Source organism: Dufourea novaeangliae, unplaced genomic scaffold, assembly GCF_001272555.1.
Source record: "Dufourea novaeangliae isolate 0120121106 unplaced genomic scaffold, ASM127255v1 scaffold168, whole genome shotgun sequence".
In the NCBI taxonomy this organism is placed as follows: Eukaryota; Metazoa; Arthropoda; class Insecta; order Hymenoptera; family Halictidae; genus Dufourea; species Dufourea novaeangliae.
Window position 1 is genome coordinate 2,055,259 of NW_015374062.1, and position 18,359 is coordinate 2,073,617.

An 18,359-nucleotide genomic window follows, 5' to 3' on the forward strand; every position below is an offset into this window, starting at 1 on the left:
GAATTATATTTCACGTAAACTAGTTCGACGATACGAGTTTATTAACCTTATTTACTGATTATAACATATCCGACAGCGGAATTGAGAAGAAAATAAATTGATGATAATAATAACTGTTCTCATCGTCGGATAAGATAAACAATCGTACCTGAATATGCATGGGACTACAACTGCCTTTCACAAAGCTGTATGAATTGTTAGACTCAATCTAGCCTTTTCAAAGTTTATCGATTTTTTTTAGGAATAACAGGAAATTATAATAAAGAATCTATTATCATATGATCAATGTCACCAATACGGCCTGCAGGTGACAATATTTGGTGAGGTGGTAGTAATTGGGATATCAGTAATTCGATCGAACACGTTTAACGGGTGCCAGTAATAGCTTTCGAGTCATTTCTTAAAGTGTCAGTAATTGGGTCTTTCACCCTATAGTCTCTAGAGCTCTGTCAAATCCACTAGACGACAAAGCTTTCGTCAGATGCAACGAGTTTTCCATTTCATTCTTACCCAGATAAGATACTTAAAAAAAAAAGAAATCCCTACCATTGTCCTTATCTTTATAAACTACTTCATGAAATTCTATTTTCCATAAAAAATTCGCAGTCTACCTTAATACTTACTGTCGTCAGTGTATATTCCCACTGATTCTCACCAGTAACACACTCGATTATTCACGAACGCTTTCACCAGTCCGTATACCACATTATCTCCCCCAGCAATAATTCCACGATCGCTTATGCAACCGCGAAAAATGCCACGTTAACCTAATTCAATCGAGCGAAATCCAATTAAAACAGAAACGCTCCTCATCTCGCCGTAACTCCGTTGCACCGCGACGCTGGTTTATTCACCCTGCTCGCCGATTATGTCATCCCGTCGGGGAAGGGAAGCAAAATTAAAACGAAACCAAGCGTGCCTGATAATAGCAACTCCTATTTTCATCGGCTAGTCGGATGAAAAAAAAAAAAAAAAGAAGAATCAAAGCGGTATATGCGGCCTACAAAGGTCTCGGTGGTCACGGGCGCGTGCTTTACCAGCGGACCCGCCTTTGATCTCCGAAGGACGTCTATCGGAGAAAGTTCCCTCGTTGCTTCCGTTTTCCTGGCAGCATCCCACGTCGGAGGGGGGGTTCCGCGATGAAAGCATCCGCAGGAGGAGGATGAGACGTGCGCGCGGAGTTATCAGGTCGTAAGTTCAAAGAACCCGCGACAGAAGAGAACACATACTAGTGAGTAAAAAAACGCAATTGTTTCGGTTCATAACTCCGTTATTAATGCATTTATGAAAAAATGCCAAAGGAGAAAGATAAATGGCTCGAAGTTATAGTGGTCACGGTAGACCACTTTTTGTGAAGAGACATCCGGGAGATCGTTCACCATTTATTTACTAATAAATATTTTTAAATAAAAAAATTACCATATAATCTAGACACTGCAATCTTTGAAACACAAACACATTTTTTCAAAAAGGTCTTGTAGTTTTTGAGAAAAAAATTCCCAAAGAACATTCTTTTTTCAAAATTCTAATTAAATTCTGTTCTCTGCTCTATAACCGGTCCGAACAGAAAACGTGTCGTTCGTTTACCGCACAACCTTCCGAACAATCGTCAGACTATCTTCCTCAGCCTCGGTAGCGCGTTTAAAACCGCAGGGCACAGTCGACTAGTCCACCTGAATTATGGCTCTAGGTATCACGGAAGTTGTCTCTAAATTGATTCGTAAATCAATAGCAAAACGTGACCGAATCAATTCCTATCTCTCTCTTCTTTCTCCCCCCTTTACTCTCTTATTTTCGCGACTGTATTATCCTTCTGGATGATACGAACGGCTCCGTGTTTATCGTCGCGACTCTCGATTCGCTTCCGCTACATTTGGCTCACACTTATTGGAAGACAACCGGCGCATGATCTATGCGGCCCGAGTCGAGCCGCGAAAGGCACGCAAGCAGGCATTCTCGGGCAGCACCTCGTGACATTTCGAGCGGCTTAAAGGATGCTACGGGCCACGACCGATCCGTCCTGACGTCGATTCCACTTCTACTCCGCGGATCTGTTAAGCAGTCAAAAATAAGGGATACGTATTTTTTTTTATCGGCTGAGATGCGACTTTAAGGGATGAAACCACCCCTCGAAGTTATATTTATTTTGTAAAACATGCGCTGTTTCTTTCAGCAAATCTATTCCTTCGACTCCAACATCCACTTAATTTCATATTATTTTTCTCTTTTTGAAAAGATACCTTTATACATTTTCCAGGATCAGAAAGATGGATCATCAGCAAAACAGTCGGAAGCAGGCTGTGAACTCGCCGGAACTGGCGATAGCGAACGAGGTGTTTGATCAGTTCTGCAATGCGACCACACTCAAGACCATTCTCGGCCACTTCAGGCATCTCTGCGAGCTGCTGAAGATCAGGCCAAACACGGTCACTCAGTTCTATCCGAAATTGAAGGGGAAACTGCGATCGTGGAAGGCACAGGCGCTTTGGAAGAAGTTCGATCAGAGGGCGAACCACAAGTGTTACAATCGCGGCAAAGCATGCCCTAACACAAGGGTGAATACTTTTCTGTTTCTTATCCCTAATGTTAAAGCTGAATGTTAAAAAATTTTGTTTAATAACAATCCCTTCGTTGTGGAGAGATTTAAGTAAGACTCAGGGGATTACAGAGGGTTAGAATTCACAGATGTGAATTGCAAACGAATAAAAATAAAGTCTCAAATGGAACTCATTGTTTCAGGTGTTGATCATAGGGGGTGGTCCCTGCGGGCTTCGTTCAGCCATAGAGGCGCAGCTGTTAGGAGCGAAGGTCGTCGTGGTCGAAAAGAGGGATCGTATGTCAAGGAACAATGTTCTTCACCTATGGCCGTTCGTTATACAAGATCTGCGTGGTCTCGGGGCGAAGAAATTCTTCGGGAAATTCTGCGCGGGGTCGATCGATCACATCAGCATCCGGCAGCTTCAGTGTATCTTGCTCAAAGTCGCTCTGATCCTGGGCGTTGAGTTCCACGAGAGTGTGAGCTTCGACTCTTTGGTACCGCCGCCAGAGAACCAAGAAGAAGACAGTGAGTAATCCGCTAAATCAATTCTCTAACGTGCAATTAAGGTGGCTCGTGCCAAATTTGAAAGACTAGATAATTAAAGAAAATTCATACAGATTGTTTATTAGAACGAAATACACACAGGAAAAAAGTGTGTTCGGTAATGAAACAATAAACGTAAGAAAAGCCATTTAAAGACGCCAGGTGAAGTTTAAACTTTGTGACTCTCATATTTTTAAAGATATCCCGAAAATTATTCACACACTTTTTCTAGAAGAATCAGAGAAAATTAATGAATAATAAAAAATTCGTTCATTTGTTGGTTCCAAAATATGAGAGGACCGAATTAACCGAATATTTCCACGATGAACATGCTATTGTTTTCCAGAAATCGGATGGAGGACGAAAACAACTCCGGCCGATCATCCGGTCTCTCAGTACGAGTTCGATGTTTTGATCGGCGCGGACGGGAAGAGGAACACGCTAGAGGGCTTCAAGCGCAAAGAGTTTCGGGGAAAATTGGCGATCGCAATTACAGCGAATTTCATAAACAAACGGACTGAGGCGGAGGCTCGGGTCGAAGAAATCAGTGGTGTGGCTTTTATCTTCAACCAGAAGTTCTTTAAAGAATTGTACCAAGAAACTGGTATCGATCTGGAGAATATCGTTTATTACAAAGACGATACCCATTATTTTGTGATGACTGCCAAGAAGCACAGTTTGATCGACAAGGGTGTCATTCTGCAGGTAATAACACTCTTACGATGGGCTTTTCGTCTAACAAATTACTTACTAGCTACATCTAACTCGACAATTTCAAATTAAGTACTCGTAAATTATTTGTACGAGAAAGTATTTCGAACGAAAGTTGCATGATTTCAAGAAGGACATATGTTAAAATAATAATTTTTTTCTACATCGTTTGCACATAAAGTTTCAAGGTCACCTTGATTTTTTTTTTAAATAGAAACAACCTGTATTTCTTTACGGAAATTAAATAAGCATTCAAAACTGAGTAAATAACTATTAAAGTATGATAGGTATAAAGTGGGCATTTACTAAGATATTTACAATGAAAATTCTATACTGTCTACGACTCGAGAACGCGTACAAAAATCTCCGAAAGTGCACTAGAAACTGTGTATGTGTCGTTTGTCAATCTAACACCGACTTCTAACACCTTTTAAAATGAAACTTTCATTGTAAATATCTCAGTGAATACCAACGTTAGACCTACTATGCCTTAATACTTATGTATCCTCATGATCCAACTCGACTTCCCCTATTGTGAAACAAGTTTTGACGGTATTTAAATGGTGATAATGTTTTTTTTTATCTGTTCGTCAGGATCACGCAGACACTGCCAAATTACTCGCCAAAGAGAATGTGGATCGCGAGGCACTGATGCTTTACGCTCGCGAGGCGGCTGAATTCTCCACGGAATACCAAATGATGGACATGGAATTCGCAGTGAATCATTACGGGCAACCAGACGTGGCCATGTTCGATTTCACATCAATGTATGCGGCGGAGAATGCCAGTCGGGTTCTGGAGCGTCGCGGTCATAGACTGCTCATGATCCTTGTCGGCGACAGCCTACTCGAGGTACATTCAGTTGCTTCCTCGTTGTCGTGCACATGTTTTATTTTTGTAATATTATTGGGTTGAACGGAAAGTTGTTTTCTGCAAGATATCGTTATAACTAGATTGCGGATTTCTATGCAAAATGGTATTTTCTAAAGTAATTGATACAGTGAAAAGCAAATGTTTCTTTTCTTAAGTATCATATTAAGTTCGGATTAAACTAGAAAACTGATTGGTTCTAATGAAAGTTTTGTTTGTTTACTGTATTCTAGAGACCTCTGTAAACTATAAATGCATAAAATCCGCAGTCTAGTTATAACCATAGACATTGAAGTATAGATTGCGCATCTCCCTGAATTAGGGACACAATATTATTTAAGTTCTGGAAAGCATCAGATAATGAGATGAAAACCTATTGCAGCCGTTTTGGCCGACGGGCTCTGGCTGCGCGAGGGGGTTTTTGAGTTCATTAGACGCCTGCTGGGCAATCAAGCAATGGGGCGCCTCGGTGTCGCCGTTGGAGATGATCGCGGAGAGAGAATCGATCTACAGACTACTCGGGCAGACTACGCCGGAGAATTTGAACAGAGATTACGCGGCGTACACTCTGGACCCTCACACCAGGTACAATGTAGTTCCTAAAAATGATACAACGGTCGGCTTAATTACTGTGTCTACTTTTAATCACGATACCTGTGTGTATTATTTATACAACTAAACTCGATGCATGTGAATTTAATAGCAGCACAGTTTACACGTTTCCACAAAAGTAAAAAGGAAGTACACCAGTAGCGTCACTTGTTCAGATAACAATTAGAATTATACGTTGATATGAAATTACAAATATGTGGTCACTTTTTTTTCTGAATTACAGTCTAGATTCGTAATTCGTAGACAGAGTGTCCTGATATTCACTGGTACCTTGAGGAGACAAAACAGTCCCACAAACACAGTGTGAAAAACAAATACTACAAACGACAGAAAGTATTCAATTTAGCACCTGAAAATTCTTGAACAGAGTCTCACTGTTTCATTTTCTAGTTTAATATTTTGTAAATGAATGACAGATTCTGATTGCTAAACTGATATGTTATTTAAATAGAAATATGTATTAGAATGGAATTACTAACATCTATAGCTTTGTAGCGTGAATATTACCAATCTTTCATGGTGTCTGTCGTATTGACCATTTATTTTTTATACCTTCTTTTTCTTCAGTTTATCTTCCTAATAATCTTTTTTTTTTTATGAAACCAGTGAGTAATAAGACGCTCCGTTGGTTTCTAAAACAGTGCTTCATTTTTATTCCATGTTAACACTAGAACGACATTTTGGGGTCGTCGACGCCCCTGAAAACATTTCACTGTTCTCTTTGTATACCTCAAAAATATTGTACATTCTGTATACAGTATTCCATAAGGATAGCACTATGTCGTTATAGGGTTAAATTTCAACGTATCACCTCGGTGCATATCATATGTTGGATTTTTTAATGACACTTGACATTCCACTGAACTTAAAATACATTTCATTAATTGAAGGAAGATTACCAAATATAATTACGTTGGTAACATTTTTATTAGAGCCCACTAAAACTGATATACTTTATGCACCGATCCAGTGATTGCACGTTTCTCATTAGCTCAGGACAATTTTCTACTCTCGCCGTCTACAGTAACTCAATTCTCTTTAAGATACCCAAATCTGAATGTATCCTCTGTAACTCCAATGCAAGTGCGAAGTCTCCTCGATACAGATGATCCCGACAGCATCAAGCAGCCCCCTGTGATATCCGACGTTGATATCCCTAAGAAACGGCGTCGTCGCGGTAAGTTTGGCGAATCACTTTTTATTCAACGATTAATATACGTGTCCTTGCTAAACCCAAAAAGCTTGGCGCCGCTCAGAGGGCGCCGATCACTTTCCGACGATGCATCTTCGAAAATTTAATATACATACAGAGCATGATATATTTGTTCGTCGAATTTTTTTTTTTTGTTGAGTTTTAGCGTTTAGACAATATTATTTCGTAGAAATAATCCGACAGTTAGCCATTAATGTTTCGTGCGTATTGGGCTGGTGCACATGAAAGTGTCGTTTTAATCGAGATAGTTGCGAACGAAAGGAATGTTCACCATTCTTTTCTTATCAGTTTTCATCGGCACGATTAACTACTGAACTTCTGTAGGGAAGACTCGGGCTAGTTCACTAATTTTTAACATGTCTGATTTTTGACAAACAAACCATTGATATTTTGTTGACTTGATGCATACCAACGGTTCACACATTTACATAGGTATATAGGCCCAATTTTGAAAATCGATTTAATTGAGCCTGGGTTGTAGTTTTCGTCATATTTAGATTAGTTTAGTTATTAAAGACTGTTTTTTTTCTTGTTTCTTTTCCTATTATATTAAATACATTCCCGTAACGTGCTTTTTATTGCTGCATTATTTCTGAAGCACTGATTTTTAGGAAAGTGAGTTACTCCTTTTAGAAATTGAATTGAATTCCAGATTAAAGAAGATAGAATCGTGATATTTGCATCGTTTTCGCGAAAGAATCACACGCTTCATTATCGTTGGTTTCTTCGTTTTCAATACATTTTTCATTTCTGGACTGAAGTCTACTGAAACGAATCGCCTCGTGTCACCTTTCAGTACAAGTTTCGATAATTCTTCATAAATATCCCTGCCAATAAAGTTGCAGTTTCATACGCAGCAACCCAATACTGTCATATTTATGCCTGTTGTTTACTACATTTTACAGCGAGTTTCATCCAGATCGTAGCTAGTTCTGTAGAAATAAATATTTGTAGTATCTAGAACACATTCACACGAAACACCTTCGATCTTCTGTTACGAAAAGACTGCGGATCATTATGTAAAATCAAATTCTTCTGGGCAAGTTTCACAAAAAAAGGAATAAAACGAGAAGTTATTCGTTTCATTAAGGATTTTATCAAATTCGAACTGAAGTGAAGCTGTATTGAATTTTAGTACAGTTTTCATATATAATAATATCCGCAATCTTGTGATAAACAAACGATTAACTAGACTGCAGATGTTTGTGCCAATTTCTAATTTTATAGATCGTCTCGTAAAAAAAATAGACTGTCTCACAATTTGTTAAGTTAAATATATAATTATCTAATAAAAGGCTTTATTAATCTTAATTCATCATTGTTTTCCATCTATATCATTTATTCAGTTACAAATATCATATATGCACCGGATAACGTATACCCACGACATGTGTCGCTTCTGCTGTTTGTTAGTTTTATTTACGCTGAATTTACGCCGTTTATCAGTGAAGACGCTTTCGACAGCATTTTCGTAACCCCCCCCTGAAATTGTGTATTCGACTTGCACTCTTGTAAATCCAATAATATTTCGCCCAATAAAAGGAAAATTACAAAAGCAAAATGAAAACCAAAACGTGATGTGAATTGTATATCCTCCTGTATCGATTATACAGTTGTGCATCCCACGAGAGAAAAAGGAAGGTAACACCACGGCCATTAATTGCCTAAATGTTAATTTTGTAACACGTTGTTGAACGTGCAATTGTATAAAGAATAAATTCAAACCGATAATGTGACCCGTTTTAATAACATCACGAGTATCGCGTGAGCGTCCGCGAAGCTTCGGTGATTTCAACGCTTGGGGAGTACCGCTACCAGGCGCAAAGCGTTTAATTTTATCGAGACTTATGTGTTACATTGTTGCATAATAAATGTCGATTTTAAACTATAATAGCTTGAACGATTATGAGTCATAATTTATATAACTTGTCACGAACGGAAATATTTTTCATCCAGGAAAAATCCATTCGAGCCGATAAATTCTTACCAACGAGTCACAAAGTTTCTTGGTCCCATATTTAACGATTCTCGAGCGAGGGAAATGAATCACGTTGAAAAATGACATTAATAATGCAACAATCTAACGATAACACATTCACTGGCGGATGAGCCTTTAAATTTTACCCACTGCGCGCCAGAATGACCTCTCTTCTACGTAAAATGCATTGTTTCGCTGCGAAAATTTTGACCCTTAGTGAACATACATTAACATGTTGACTGCTAAAAATTTTTAGTCAGAACAGTATCGTAATAAAATAGATCTGTGTACGTTCTTGCTCTTTTACGAAATAAATATTTATACGTCGACTTGTACAGTTATATTTGCAAGATTGTAAATGGTACTGTTAAAAATTCGTTGCTTTTTCCGAACAGTTTAATGTCACCGAAATGGCAATCAACGCGTTGATCAGAAATTCAATTTTTAAAAATATGCTGTGAATTCGTTGATATATTTAACAGATTACTTTTATATTGTCTGAGTAGGTTTGATGAGGACGGTTCGTTAAGATGAATGAAACACTATCGTTATATTTGATGTAAAACTAAAATACAGAATTTATGCAGCAATTTCATGTAAGAGTAAAACACTATGTGAAGTAGACTGCGGATGCTTATATTTACAAAACTTTAATGAAAATCATACAATTCTATTTCTATTTGATTTTTAACTCACTAAACTCATTGATCGAAGAAACATATTTTTTTTAGTGATTCTGCGTTTCCCGAACTATCCGGAGAAAATGGCAATTTGCATGAATATCCGTAGTCTAATTATTGTTTGTGCATTCATCTTACTGTGGGTCAGCGGCTTTTGTTATAATAGCGATAGTATTGAAAAAATTGCAAGTACAGTGGACTCTAACTATATTGCCATGGTTCGCTGTAGGGGAGTAAAATGGCAATGAGTTAAGAGCCCCCTCCATGCTAAGTACGTGTGAAAGGAAAGTGCCTCAGGTGGCAATATGTTTAGTGGCAATATAGTTAGAGTCCATATTACCATTCATTTGTTCGCCTATATATATTTCTTACTATGTTATGCTTTCTACATTTACTTCATTGTCGTTCTTTTCATCTCTTTATTCTATTTGGTACTCTGGACAATGTATAATTATGTCAGCTCTGCGGAAATGTCCCTTTCGGACGCCATTCAAATGCTCCTGTTTGCCTTGCACGAAAATAATTCATGTACCGTGTAATGAAGTATCTATAAACGCAGTTCTACGGTTTCGAAATGATATTTAACTTGGTCCAAATATTGTATTGTATTTAAAGCAATCAAATCGATCATCGTGTCTGCACTGCACTGTTCTCTTATGTCGCTATACCCGTATAATTTAAAAAAGAAAACGTCGAAGAATTCAGCGTTTTAAAGTACTTATTGAATTAAAGAAAGAGACCAAAAAAAAAGTGTTCGCTCGATATAGCAAATTAACTGTCAATTTGATTTATTTAAATTAATTTCGAGTGTATTGTACAGATCTCCATGGAGATTCACAGATCCATCCAGACATGTTGCTTCGCTGGCTGCAAAAGCAGGTCGCCCTGTACGACACCGTCCAGATCGAAGACATGGGCGCCTCGTTCAAAAGCGGTCTGGCTATTTGTGCGATCATTCACAGATACCGTCCAGATCTGATAGACTTCCACAGCTTGGAAGCGAACGACGTGGAAAAGAACAATCAACTGGCCTTCGACGTGTTGGAGAAAGAACTGGGTATACCGCCGGTGAGTCGATCGACTATTCAAGTAAAAGTTACAGACTCCTCTCGATTATTGTCTGGCTTTCTCTACACGATTATTGTCCAGGCTTTATCCTGGATTTCTAGATTCGAAAAATAGAAAAAGGAAATATAAATGGAATAACAGAGTCGGAAGAATTGTTTCGAAAAGCATAATATAAATTCTATTTTGAACAATAAAATATTGTAATGTACATTCGAAATTTTTCAGATAATGACCGGAGAAGAAATGGCTCGATGTGACGTTCCTGACAAGCTCGCGATGTTTTCCTATTTGACGCAGATATACGAGGTCTTCCGCGGCGAAATTCCTTACGTTAAACATCCAAAATTCGTAAGTAGATTGGTACCTTAATATTAGGTGCACTAATAATAAATACACTATTTTTTATTAAGTGTTCACTTTTACTTTTTAGGATTAATGTTCGTCCTCATTCAGTAATGTCATCCATCACTCTAAAAAATGAAAAGGGCGGGAAGATGTTTATAATTTAAACTAAACTGTTATCCAAAAGTTAGGATTTATCTAGCAATTCTCTAGTGGCAAATTCCCAGATAACCATAGTTTATTTAACAAAAAAAAAATGACTTATTGGTAGATCCAATGAAAAAGGCGATCCAAAGATTTTTAACACAAACTTCCTATTTTATAGTATTTATCATCGCGTCAAAAATCACGGACCGAGCACCATTTTCCGCCGCCAGACCGCCGATCACTCAGCAATCCTCGTCCAAGAATGCCTGACCCTTCATCCTGCATGAACAATCGTACTCCATCATACAACGTTCACAATCGACGATCAAAAATATCCATTAATTCAATTCCTCGACCGTTCCACCAAGAAGCCAACAGTTCACTCGATTGTAATAACAATAGGATATCATCAAATAACATTACTGCAGAGGATGAAAGGTCCACGAAAGGCTGGACACGAAATAGATTTGGATCATTGAGGGAAATGTTTGAATCCACTAATCGTACCGATGTAGAATGCCACGAATGCTTTCGTATGGAAAATAGTAAAGTGAATTAACCGAATCTCTATTAATTAAATCCAAAATGGGGCAGCGGGTTCTTTCTGTAGTTTATACGAAATGTTTTTCTTCTATATCACACACGATTATATAGAGTGGTGCAACTTTGATCACCTGGAATACATGACCCCCTTGCTACCGTGCAACTTTCGTAAATAAAATCTGTTTATGAAGTCACAGGTCTAATTACTATACTAACGTGATACTGATCGTGTTTCATGAAGGAGCCGGAAAACGAAGAGAGGCCGTCGCACAGCAAACAATTGAGCCAGCTGACGGTCGACCAAAAAGTTCATTTACTCGACCGAATCGTGAGTCGGCAGGAGAGCGCGACGAGAACGAGACACTCGCGATCGAGGCATAACGAGAATTTGAATCCCGCTGATAAAAAAGGGGATACCATCAGTCGACGTTCTCGAAAGAGACGCAGCACGGAGAAAATGGGCGCGACAGTCGTAAGTTCCAATCTTTGTTTCTCTCTGCGATCCAAGAAAACCATTCAACGTGTCCGACTATTGTAACAACGATCTCTATCGATCGTCTTTTATCGATCAATTTTTTAATCGTACGTTTCTTCGAAAGCTTTTAGTTAGCAGACCGTCCGAGGTTAAAGTCTAATTTTTCTTTCTCTATTTATATATTTGAGATCAACCCTTTGCGCATCTTAACTCGAGATTTTGTTCGAACCTTTGTCGATAGAAACGATTAAAGTCCAATGCAAACGGTTGACTCGTACATTCAACCCTTTATGCACATTCGTTGCTCGTGGAGTGTCAATTGACAGAAATCGAGAAATTCTTGCGCAACTATTATTTGACAACTAAATTTATTTTAATGAATTAATTTCCATTACCTTTTGTTTACGAATAAGAAAATATTTTTAAAACAGTATAACGTTGGAGCTGACTATTAAACGAAAACGAATTATTCTTTTTTTTTTCCTGTTTATTTCGATTATATTGAATTTCCAAAGTGACAAGTACCTACATATTTTGCGTGCACAAGAATATTTTCCATAAGGGGTTGAAGAACCGACCACTAACGTCTCTCGTACATACATTTACACGAAACTTACAATGCTTATATCCTATATAGTCACGCTGGCAGAAGATTAAACCAGTTATGTATTCTGGGATAATCGTAACGTTAATCATAATAATTGGAGTGACCATTACCATGGCGCTGAAGGAAGTCATTGCATTCTAATCGCTTCGCATAGTCGACGAAAGTATCAGTGGGAACGTTACGAATACGTATCGGTTATGTTGTAAACTTTTTCTATACTTCCTTCTCTCTCTATATATATATATATACATATACATATGTTTTTGTTGTACTATACTTGCGACGCAAGCTTTTGTATTTGTCCCCATTTACTAAACAAAAACAGAACGCATCAATACCATATATAGATTCACGGTAGACTTTTTCCCTTGGTGGTTGGAACAAGTAGATTAGAATCCGCAGAAAGTAACGAGATTGTAGCGTAGCCAGACTCGAGATAGAGAAACCTCGATCGTCTATTTTACCCCTTTTTGTCATGTGTGTGATTGTATAGACTTGATAAATGACCCAAATGGCACCGTAACACGAGATATATGTCTGCGTTATCGTGCAGATTAAGGACATTCAGACCGTTTGTCTTGAAAGTCGAACGAAGAGACGCAACGATTGTATTCGAGGGGATGAAATTAATGTCAAGATATGTGTGTGTGTTTGCACGGTTTTTCGCGCGCGAAGGAGGAAAGGCAGAAGAGACTGGCCGATATCGAAAAGAATCGCGTGGAACGCATGCGAAGGCGGCAATATTTGCGAAAGATGGCGACGCAGCAATTCTACAAAAGTATGCAGATGCTGCAGGCGAACGCGAAACGCGAGAAAGACGAGCCGTTCGAGGATTATTCGATATTCTTGTACCGTCAGACCGCACCGGATTTCAAGGATCGAGTGAAATACCTTGAACAGAAAATCTTATACCCAGTAAGCTCTGGAGACTGAACGATGATTTCGGAGTGTGCCAATTCGTTTTTCTTTTTTTTTTTCTCTTTCCTTTTGACTAAACGAGTTTTTGTGTAATTAAACGATCGTTGTTTGTTATTACTGGTCCAACGAGATTGACCGTGATATAATGACAAATGTGTTTTGTTATAATACTGAAGGAATTTTTTATGTGAATGACTCGAGCATGGATTGTTCGTTTACATACTAATTCATCTTATTATAATGCATTCGAATAATTTTCGTTGCAAATTAAATACCGAGTGTATTCACATATTGTTCTAACAATATGGAAGGAATAAGAGACTACATGAATTTTATGCATGTAATATACATATTAATACAATATGTAATATATACATATATACAGGGTGTTATGTAACTGGTGGTACAACTGGGTAGAGGGTGATACTACCTAAAAATAGGGGATTCCGTTTAAAAAAATCAAGGTGACCTGGAAATCTCTGAAATGCCTCCACCCACAAACAACGCACGCACCTTATAAGACGTGCCCCTTGATGACATTTAAGTTCCACACCTCAAAATTTTCATAAAGGCTACCGTTAAATCATTATTCGAGGTGTTCAAGTTAGCTGAAACACCCTGTATATTATTAATATGCAAACTGAAGACTCCAAAGAATGCTACTAACTAGTTTGACAAAAAGACAATACTTGTGATGTAAAGAGATTGCGTTTATATATTTTTTTACAAGCTGGCACACTAACATTACATATTAGGGCAAAAATAAACGTGAAATGTTAATATTTTATTCCTAGAAACGCGTATTAATGAGATTCCTAGTTTCCTAATGTATACGTATTGCGATTGCAAATTGTGCCGCATTTTTGCTTCTTTTTACAAGTTTGACAAAGTTGTGGTTGTCCATCATCTTGTTCGCATCGTGCGTCCAGTTTTATTTCATTACGTGAATCTCTTTTAGGACAGAGAACCGAAGATACATGCTGGTCATCGTAGAAATAGCATAGATGAAGAATTTTCGGGACGAATAAAAAATATCGAAGACAAATTAAAGGGAGCGACACCGTCCGAGAAGAAACCCAGGGATCTTCTACGCGCCATTGGTTTGTATTATTATTTATTTCTGATTAAATTCGTAACCGCTTCTCCATAGATATTGACTTTAATAAAAATTAATATCGATCGATAACGTACCGCTGCAATATTAAAAAATTTTGTTTATCGCTTATAAATTTCAGGACATCTCTCAAACATGCCCCAGACATCCTTCAAGACTGTACCCTCAGTTCCTTAAGTGAAGATCAATGTTTCTATTTTTTTTCTAAGAAAAGTTGTAGGTAATCCTAAAAGAAATTCCATCGCCTTCTACGTGTAATGAGAGTCTGTATTTGATAGATCCATGCTGCAGATGTTCTTTCTATATCGTTCTTGTTAAATCTTAACGTTTTACACACTGTTGGTTTATTGAATCGATATTTAATTTATGCCATATCTATCAAATCAAAATTTGTAGGAACATAATATTACATAATATTACTAAGTTCGATCCGTTACACTATGCTTTTCATTTGCTTCTAGGATCAAAACATTCCAAAGTCTTGGGCTGTTAAAATATCTCCACAGAAAACTCGTTAAATAGTCTTCCAGTAAGGAAAGTGTTGATGTATTTCTTTGAAGGTGTATTGCATTCCAAGAAAGGTGTGCGAATATAATCGCAATCAAATCTCGTGTTAGGTTCAAGATTATTGAAAAGCTATCCTATTCACGCCAGTCACTACCATGCCAGAGTGCCTCTTGTCTCCTCACTCCGCCTAATTAATCCTTTTAAGAAACAAATAATCACAATGTTACAGTCAACTTTCCAGTGTAAAAAAATATATAATATCTGAAAACTATAACTGGAAAAAGGTTTCTCATGGTACAATATATTAACTGTTTTCAAATGTACGGTATTATTCTTCACTATATTTTATTGATATCAATATTTATAGAGTTGCCAAAATGATTACAACCGTATTCAATTAAATCATGATCTTGTACACATTGCACATTAATAATACCATATTATAATAAAGGCAAAATTGAGAAGACCGACTGGAATGTGAAGGAAATCGAAAAGAAAATTGAGGAGAGTAAGATGGGTCGTTCAGCCCGACACGACAAATTAGAACGGGTGCCAAAATGGAGTCGAGAACAGGTTGGCACATAAAACATTAACAATCGTCGGTAGTCAACGCTTTTTCAGATGTGTATATGCTTGATTCAGTTTTTAGCTCGACAAATCAAGATGGAGAAGAAGGGACGGGATCAGAAGGAGTCAGATAGTAAGTACGCTGATATTGACAGTACCCTGAAGAATATAGACAAGAAGATCAAAGAGGGTAATGTGCTCGGGTACAATAAAGTCTCGGCTATGGCCGAGCAATTTTCGAATAAAAATCAGGACGCGGAGCCCAAGGTGCAGAAATCGGTAAATACGATATTACAGAATCTCAGTACTCGAGGATGTAGTCAGCAAGATGTTACGAAGTCGTTGTCCACGTTCGTTGTTATATCGTGCAGTATTTAGTTGGTGAAAATCGTGTTTATGTACCCGTCCACCTGGAAATCTGATTTATTTAGGTTATACAAGTTACAAAAGTATACACGTTGTATTAATCCTTTGTGTGGGCAACCAAAATAGTCACGGTTATTGAGCAATCGGAATACCCCTATTCTGACAGATTAGATAAACATAAAAAATTGTGAAAGGAAATTTAGAAATGGATACCTGGATACCCAGGCACCCGGTTTACTACACAAGGGTTAACATGTAACGAATATAACACGTAGTATCACATAAATTGTCCCCAACTAAACATATTATTCAACTGTTAAGGTTCCTTCTATTATTCGTGTTAATCCTATAACATTCATAATACGAAATAATAATTCTTTTATAATAATACGAAATAATAAATCTTTAATTATACATGACAATACAACGATTAACACCGTTACTAAGAATGCTGTATAATTGCATATTTAAGGAACATAATAAAATGTGCTGACTAAAATTCTTCTGTATTGAAGATTTGTAATTAATAATTACTACTTCGGCATTTCAAATTTATCTTACAGAACGTTAAACCTACAATAACGTTACCGGCTCAAGGAGGTTCGGAGATGTGTCATTTCTGCAATAAGAGAGTTTACTTGATGGAGAGACTTAGTGCCGAAGGAAAATTCTTCCATAGGGGCTGTTTCCGTTGCGAATATTGTTCTACCTCATTAAGAATAGGTTTGATATTCCTTTTCGTAATGCAAATAGTATATAAGATCTAAATAATCGACACTTCTTTTCATTAATTCATTTTTATTTATTCCTTTTCCCATTTTAGGAAACCATACATTTGATAGAGAAAAGAATGGCGGACGATTCTATTGCACGCAACATTTAGGCTTTGCTGGTACGATAAAAGCCCGCGCAGAGAAGAAAAGGCTTACTACGCTAAATAAAGAGAATATACCTACTGCAGCTCTAAATGTAAAAACACCTGAAATGGTATCACACAAATTTCTGTTTTACACATTTTTTTTCGAAGTCAATAATATAAATTAGATTTACATCAATTACATTGCTCTTCAGGTAAAGATACCATTGGAAGGCGTTGTTGGACTTGACTTGCTCGATCGTGGGCAAACGCCCGAAAGAATAGAATTTGAAAATTTGGCAGGCATATCGGATGCTGAAGAACCACAAAGTCAAATGGACGAGGATGAATGGACAGATAGAAATTTTGGTGCTTCCACTGCGGAAATGGGTTCCAGTGACGACATCTCGGATATGAGGTAAGTCACGTCTAGCTCGCTAAGAGTATTATTATTACTTTTTTTTATAATATTTCAATAGTGATTCGGACGACGACAACGAAGTATACGAAGAAGCAATAGATCAGCCTTTAACGACCGAAGGAACCCTTGAACTTGCTAAAAATTGGACGTTACGGTATTCTCATCCACATGCTGCAATGGGGCAATCTGACACCGGCAGCAACGAGTATGAGGATTCCAGTAATGAGTATACTAATGATGGTAATATTATAATAATTTTGCTTATCATAAATTTAAAAAGAAAAACAAATGTACTATAGTATAGACCTGTCATTTTGTGAGCCGTAAGCGTTTGTATCATCTGTTCTAAAATACCAAGCGTTACGCCACCTATGAATAAAAACGGTGGCGCTGCGAACTAAACTCAACTCACAATCAGTCCCTAACGTCAATAGTAGAAGGCTTCGACATTTATAAATTATCACTTGAATACTCGGACGTTAAATTGAACAGGATAAAGATACGATCGCATTATTTCCGTTATTTGTGATACAATTAAGATATAATATATCATATGTAATTACAATTACGAAACACCAAAGTTACCTGACACAGAAGTGCGTCCCACTCGTTTATCAGTTTAAAAAAAAAAAATAAATTATCTTTTTTGTTTTTATTATTATTCAGATGATGAGAGTACTACTGCAACGGAAGATGAAGATGACATACGCGCTCGGGAACTCAGAAAGCAAGAAGTTTGGTTGAAACATCCAACACGCAGTTCTGACACGGACACTGGTTCGGAAACGGAGGTGAAAATTTCTGAAGATTCTGTAGAGAATGTAATTCAAGAGTCACTCGTAGCCCCCGAATCTGTTTCCGTGCAAGCTTCTAATTTAATATCGTCCCAGGAGAAAAACATGAAAAATAGTGAAATCGTAATTGATCAGAACATTATTGGCGCTGACGATGTTCGAAATTTATCAAACACAGAAACGTTAAAGATTCATACACCCGTAGATAATACAGATCAACAAATAGGGAACACACGCAGAAGTGAAGCATGTGGAAGCGTAATTCCTATACCTCATCCCCCATTCGATTTAATAACAGATACAACAATAAGTAATATTGTTAAACTTGATATTTCTCCCAATCAACCTATAGAGGACGGTAACTTAAATGAGTACAACAAAGCAGAAGAATGTTTTTCAGAATATGCAAGTTTAATAGAAGATAATGTTCTTACAAGTTCAAATATAATAAAAAAAATTATAAATGATCTACCAAGTGCAGATTATCT

At 37.4% G+C, this 18,359-nt stretch overlaps 1 protein-coding gene across 1 annotated transcript in view; it reads left to right on the plus strand.

Annotated features, from left to right (window-relative positions):
• LOC107190269 (protein-methionine sulfoxide oxidase Mical) overlaps positions 1–18,359 on the plus strand; it is a 56,808-nt gene that overhangs the window by 28,566 nt on the left and 9,883 nt on the right. Inside the window, exons 3-20 of the mRNA XM_015579048.1 lie at positions 2,258–2,555; positions 2,740–3,064; positions 3,429–3,787; positions 4,388–4,645; positions 5,046–5,248; positions 6,319–6,452; positions 9,967–10,214; positions 10,440–10,562; positions 11,488–11,718; positions 13,004–13,243; positions 14,205–14,346; positions 15,319–15,440; positions 15,510–15,713; positions 16,364–16,523; positions 16,624–16,787; positions 16,872–17,074; positions 17,136–17,317; positions 17,744–17,868. Of these exons, the coding sequence (XP_015434534.1) occupies positions 2,268–2,555; positions 2,740–3,064; positions 3,429–3,787; positions 4,388–4,645; positions 5,046–5,248; positions 6,319–6,452; positions 9,967–10,214; positions 10,440–10,562; positions 11,488–11,718; positions 13,004–13,243; positions 14,205–14,346; positions 15,319–15,440; positions 15,510–15,713; positions 16,364–16,523; positions 16,624–16,787; positions 16,872–17,074; positions 17,136–17,317; positions 17,744–17,868 (3,711 nt within the window). The 5' untranslated portion in view covers positions 2,258–2,267. The remainder of the gene's footprint in view (positions 1–2,257; positions 2,556–2,739; positions 3,065–3,428; positions 3,788–4,387; positions 4,646–5,045; positions 5,249–6,318; positions 6,453–9,966; positions 10,215–10,439; positions 10,563–11,487; positions 11,719–13,003; positions 13,244–14,204; positions 14,347–15,318; positions 15,441–15,509; positions 15,714–16,363; positions 16,524–16,623; positions 16,788–16,871; positions 17,075–17,135; positions 17,318–17,743; positions 17,869–18,359) is intronic.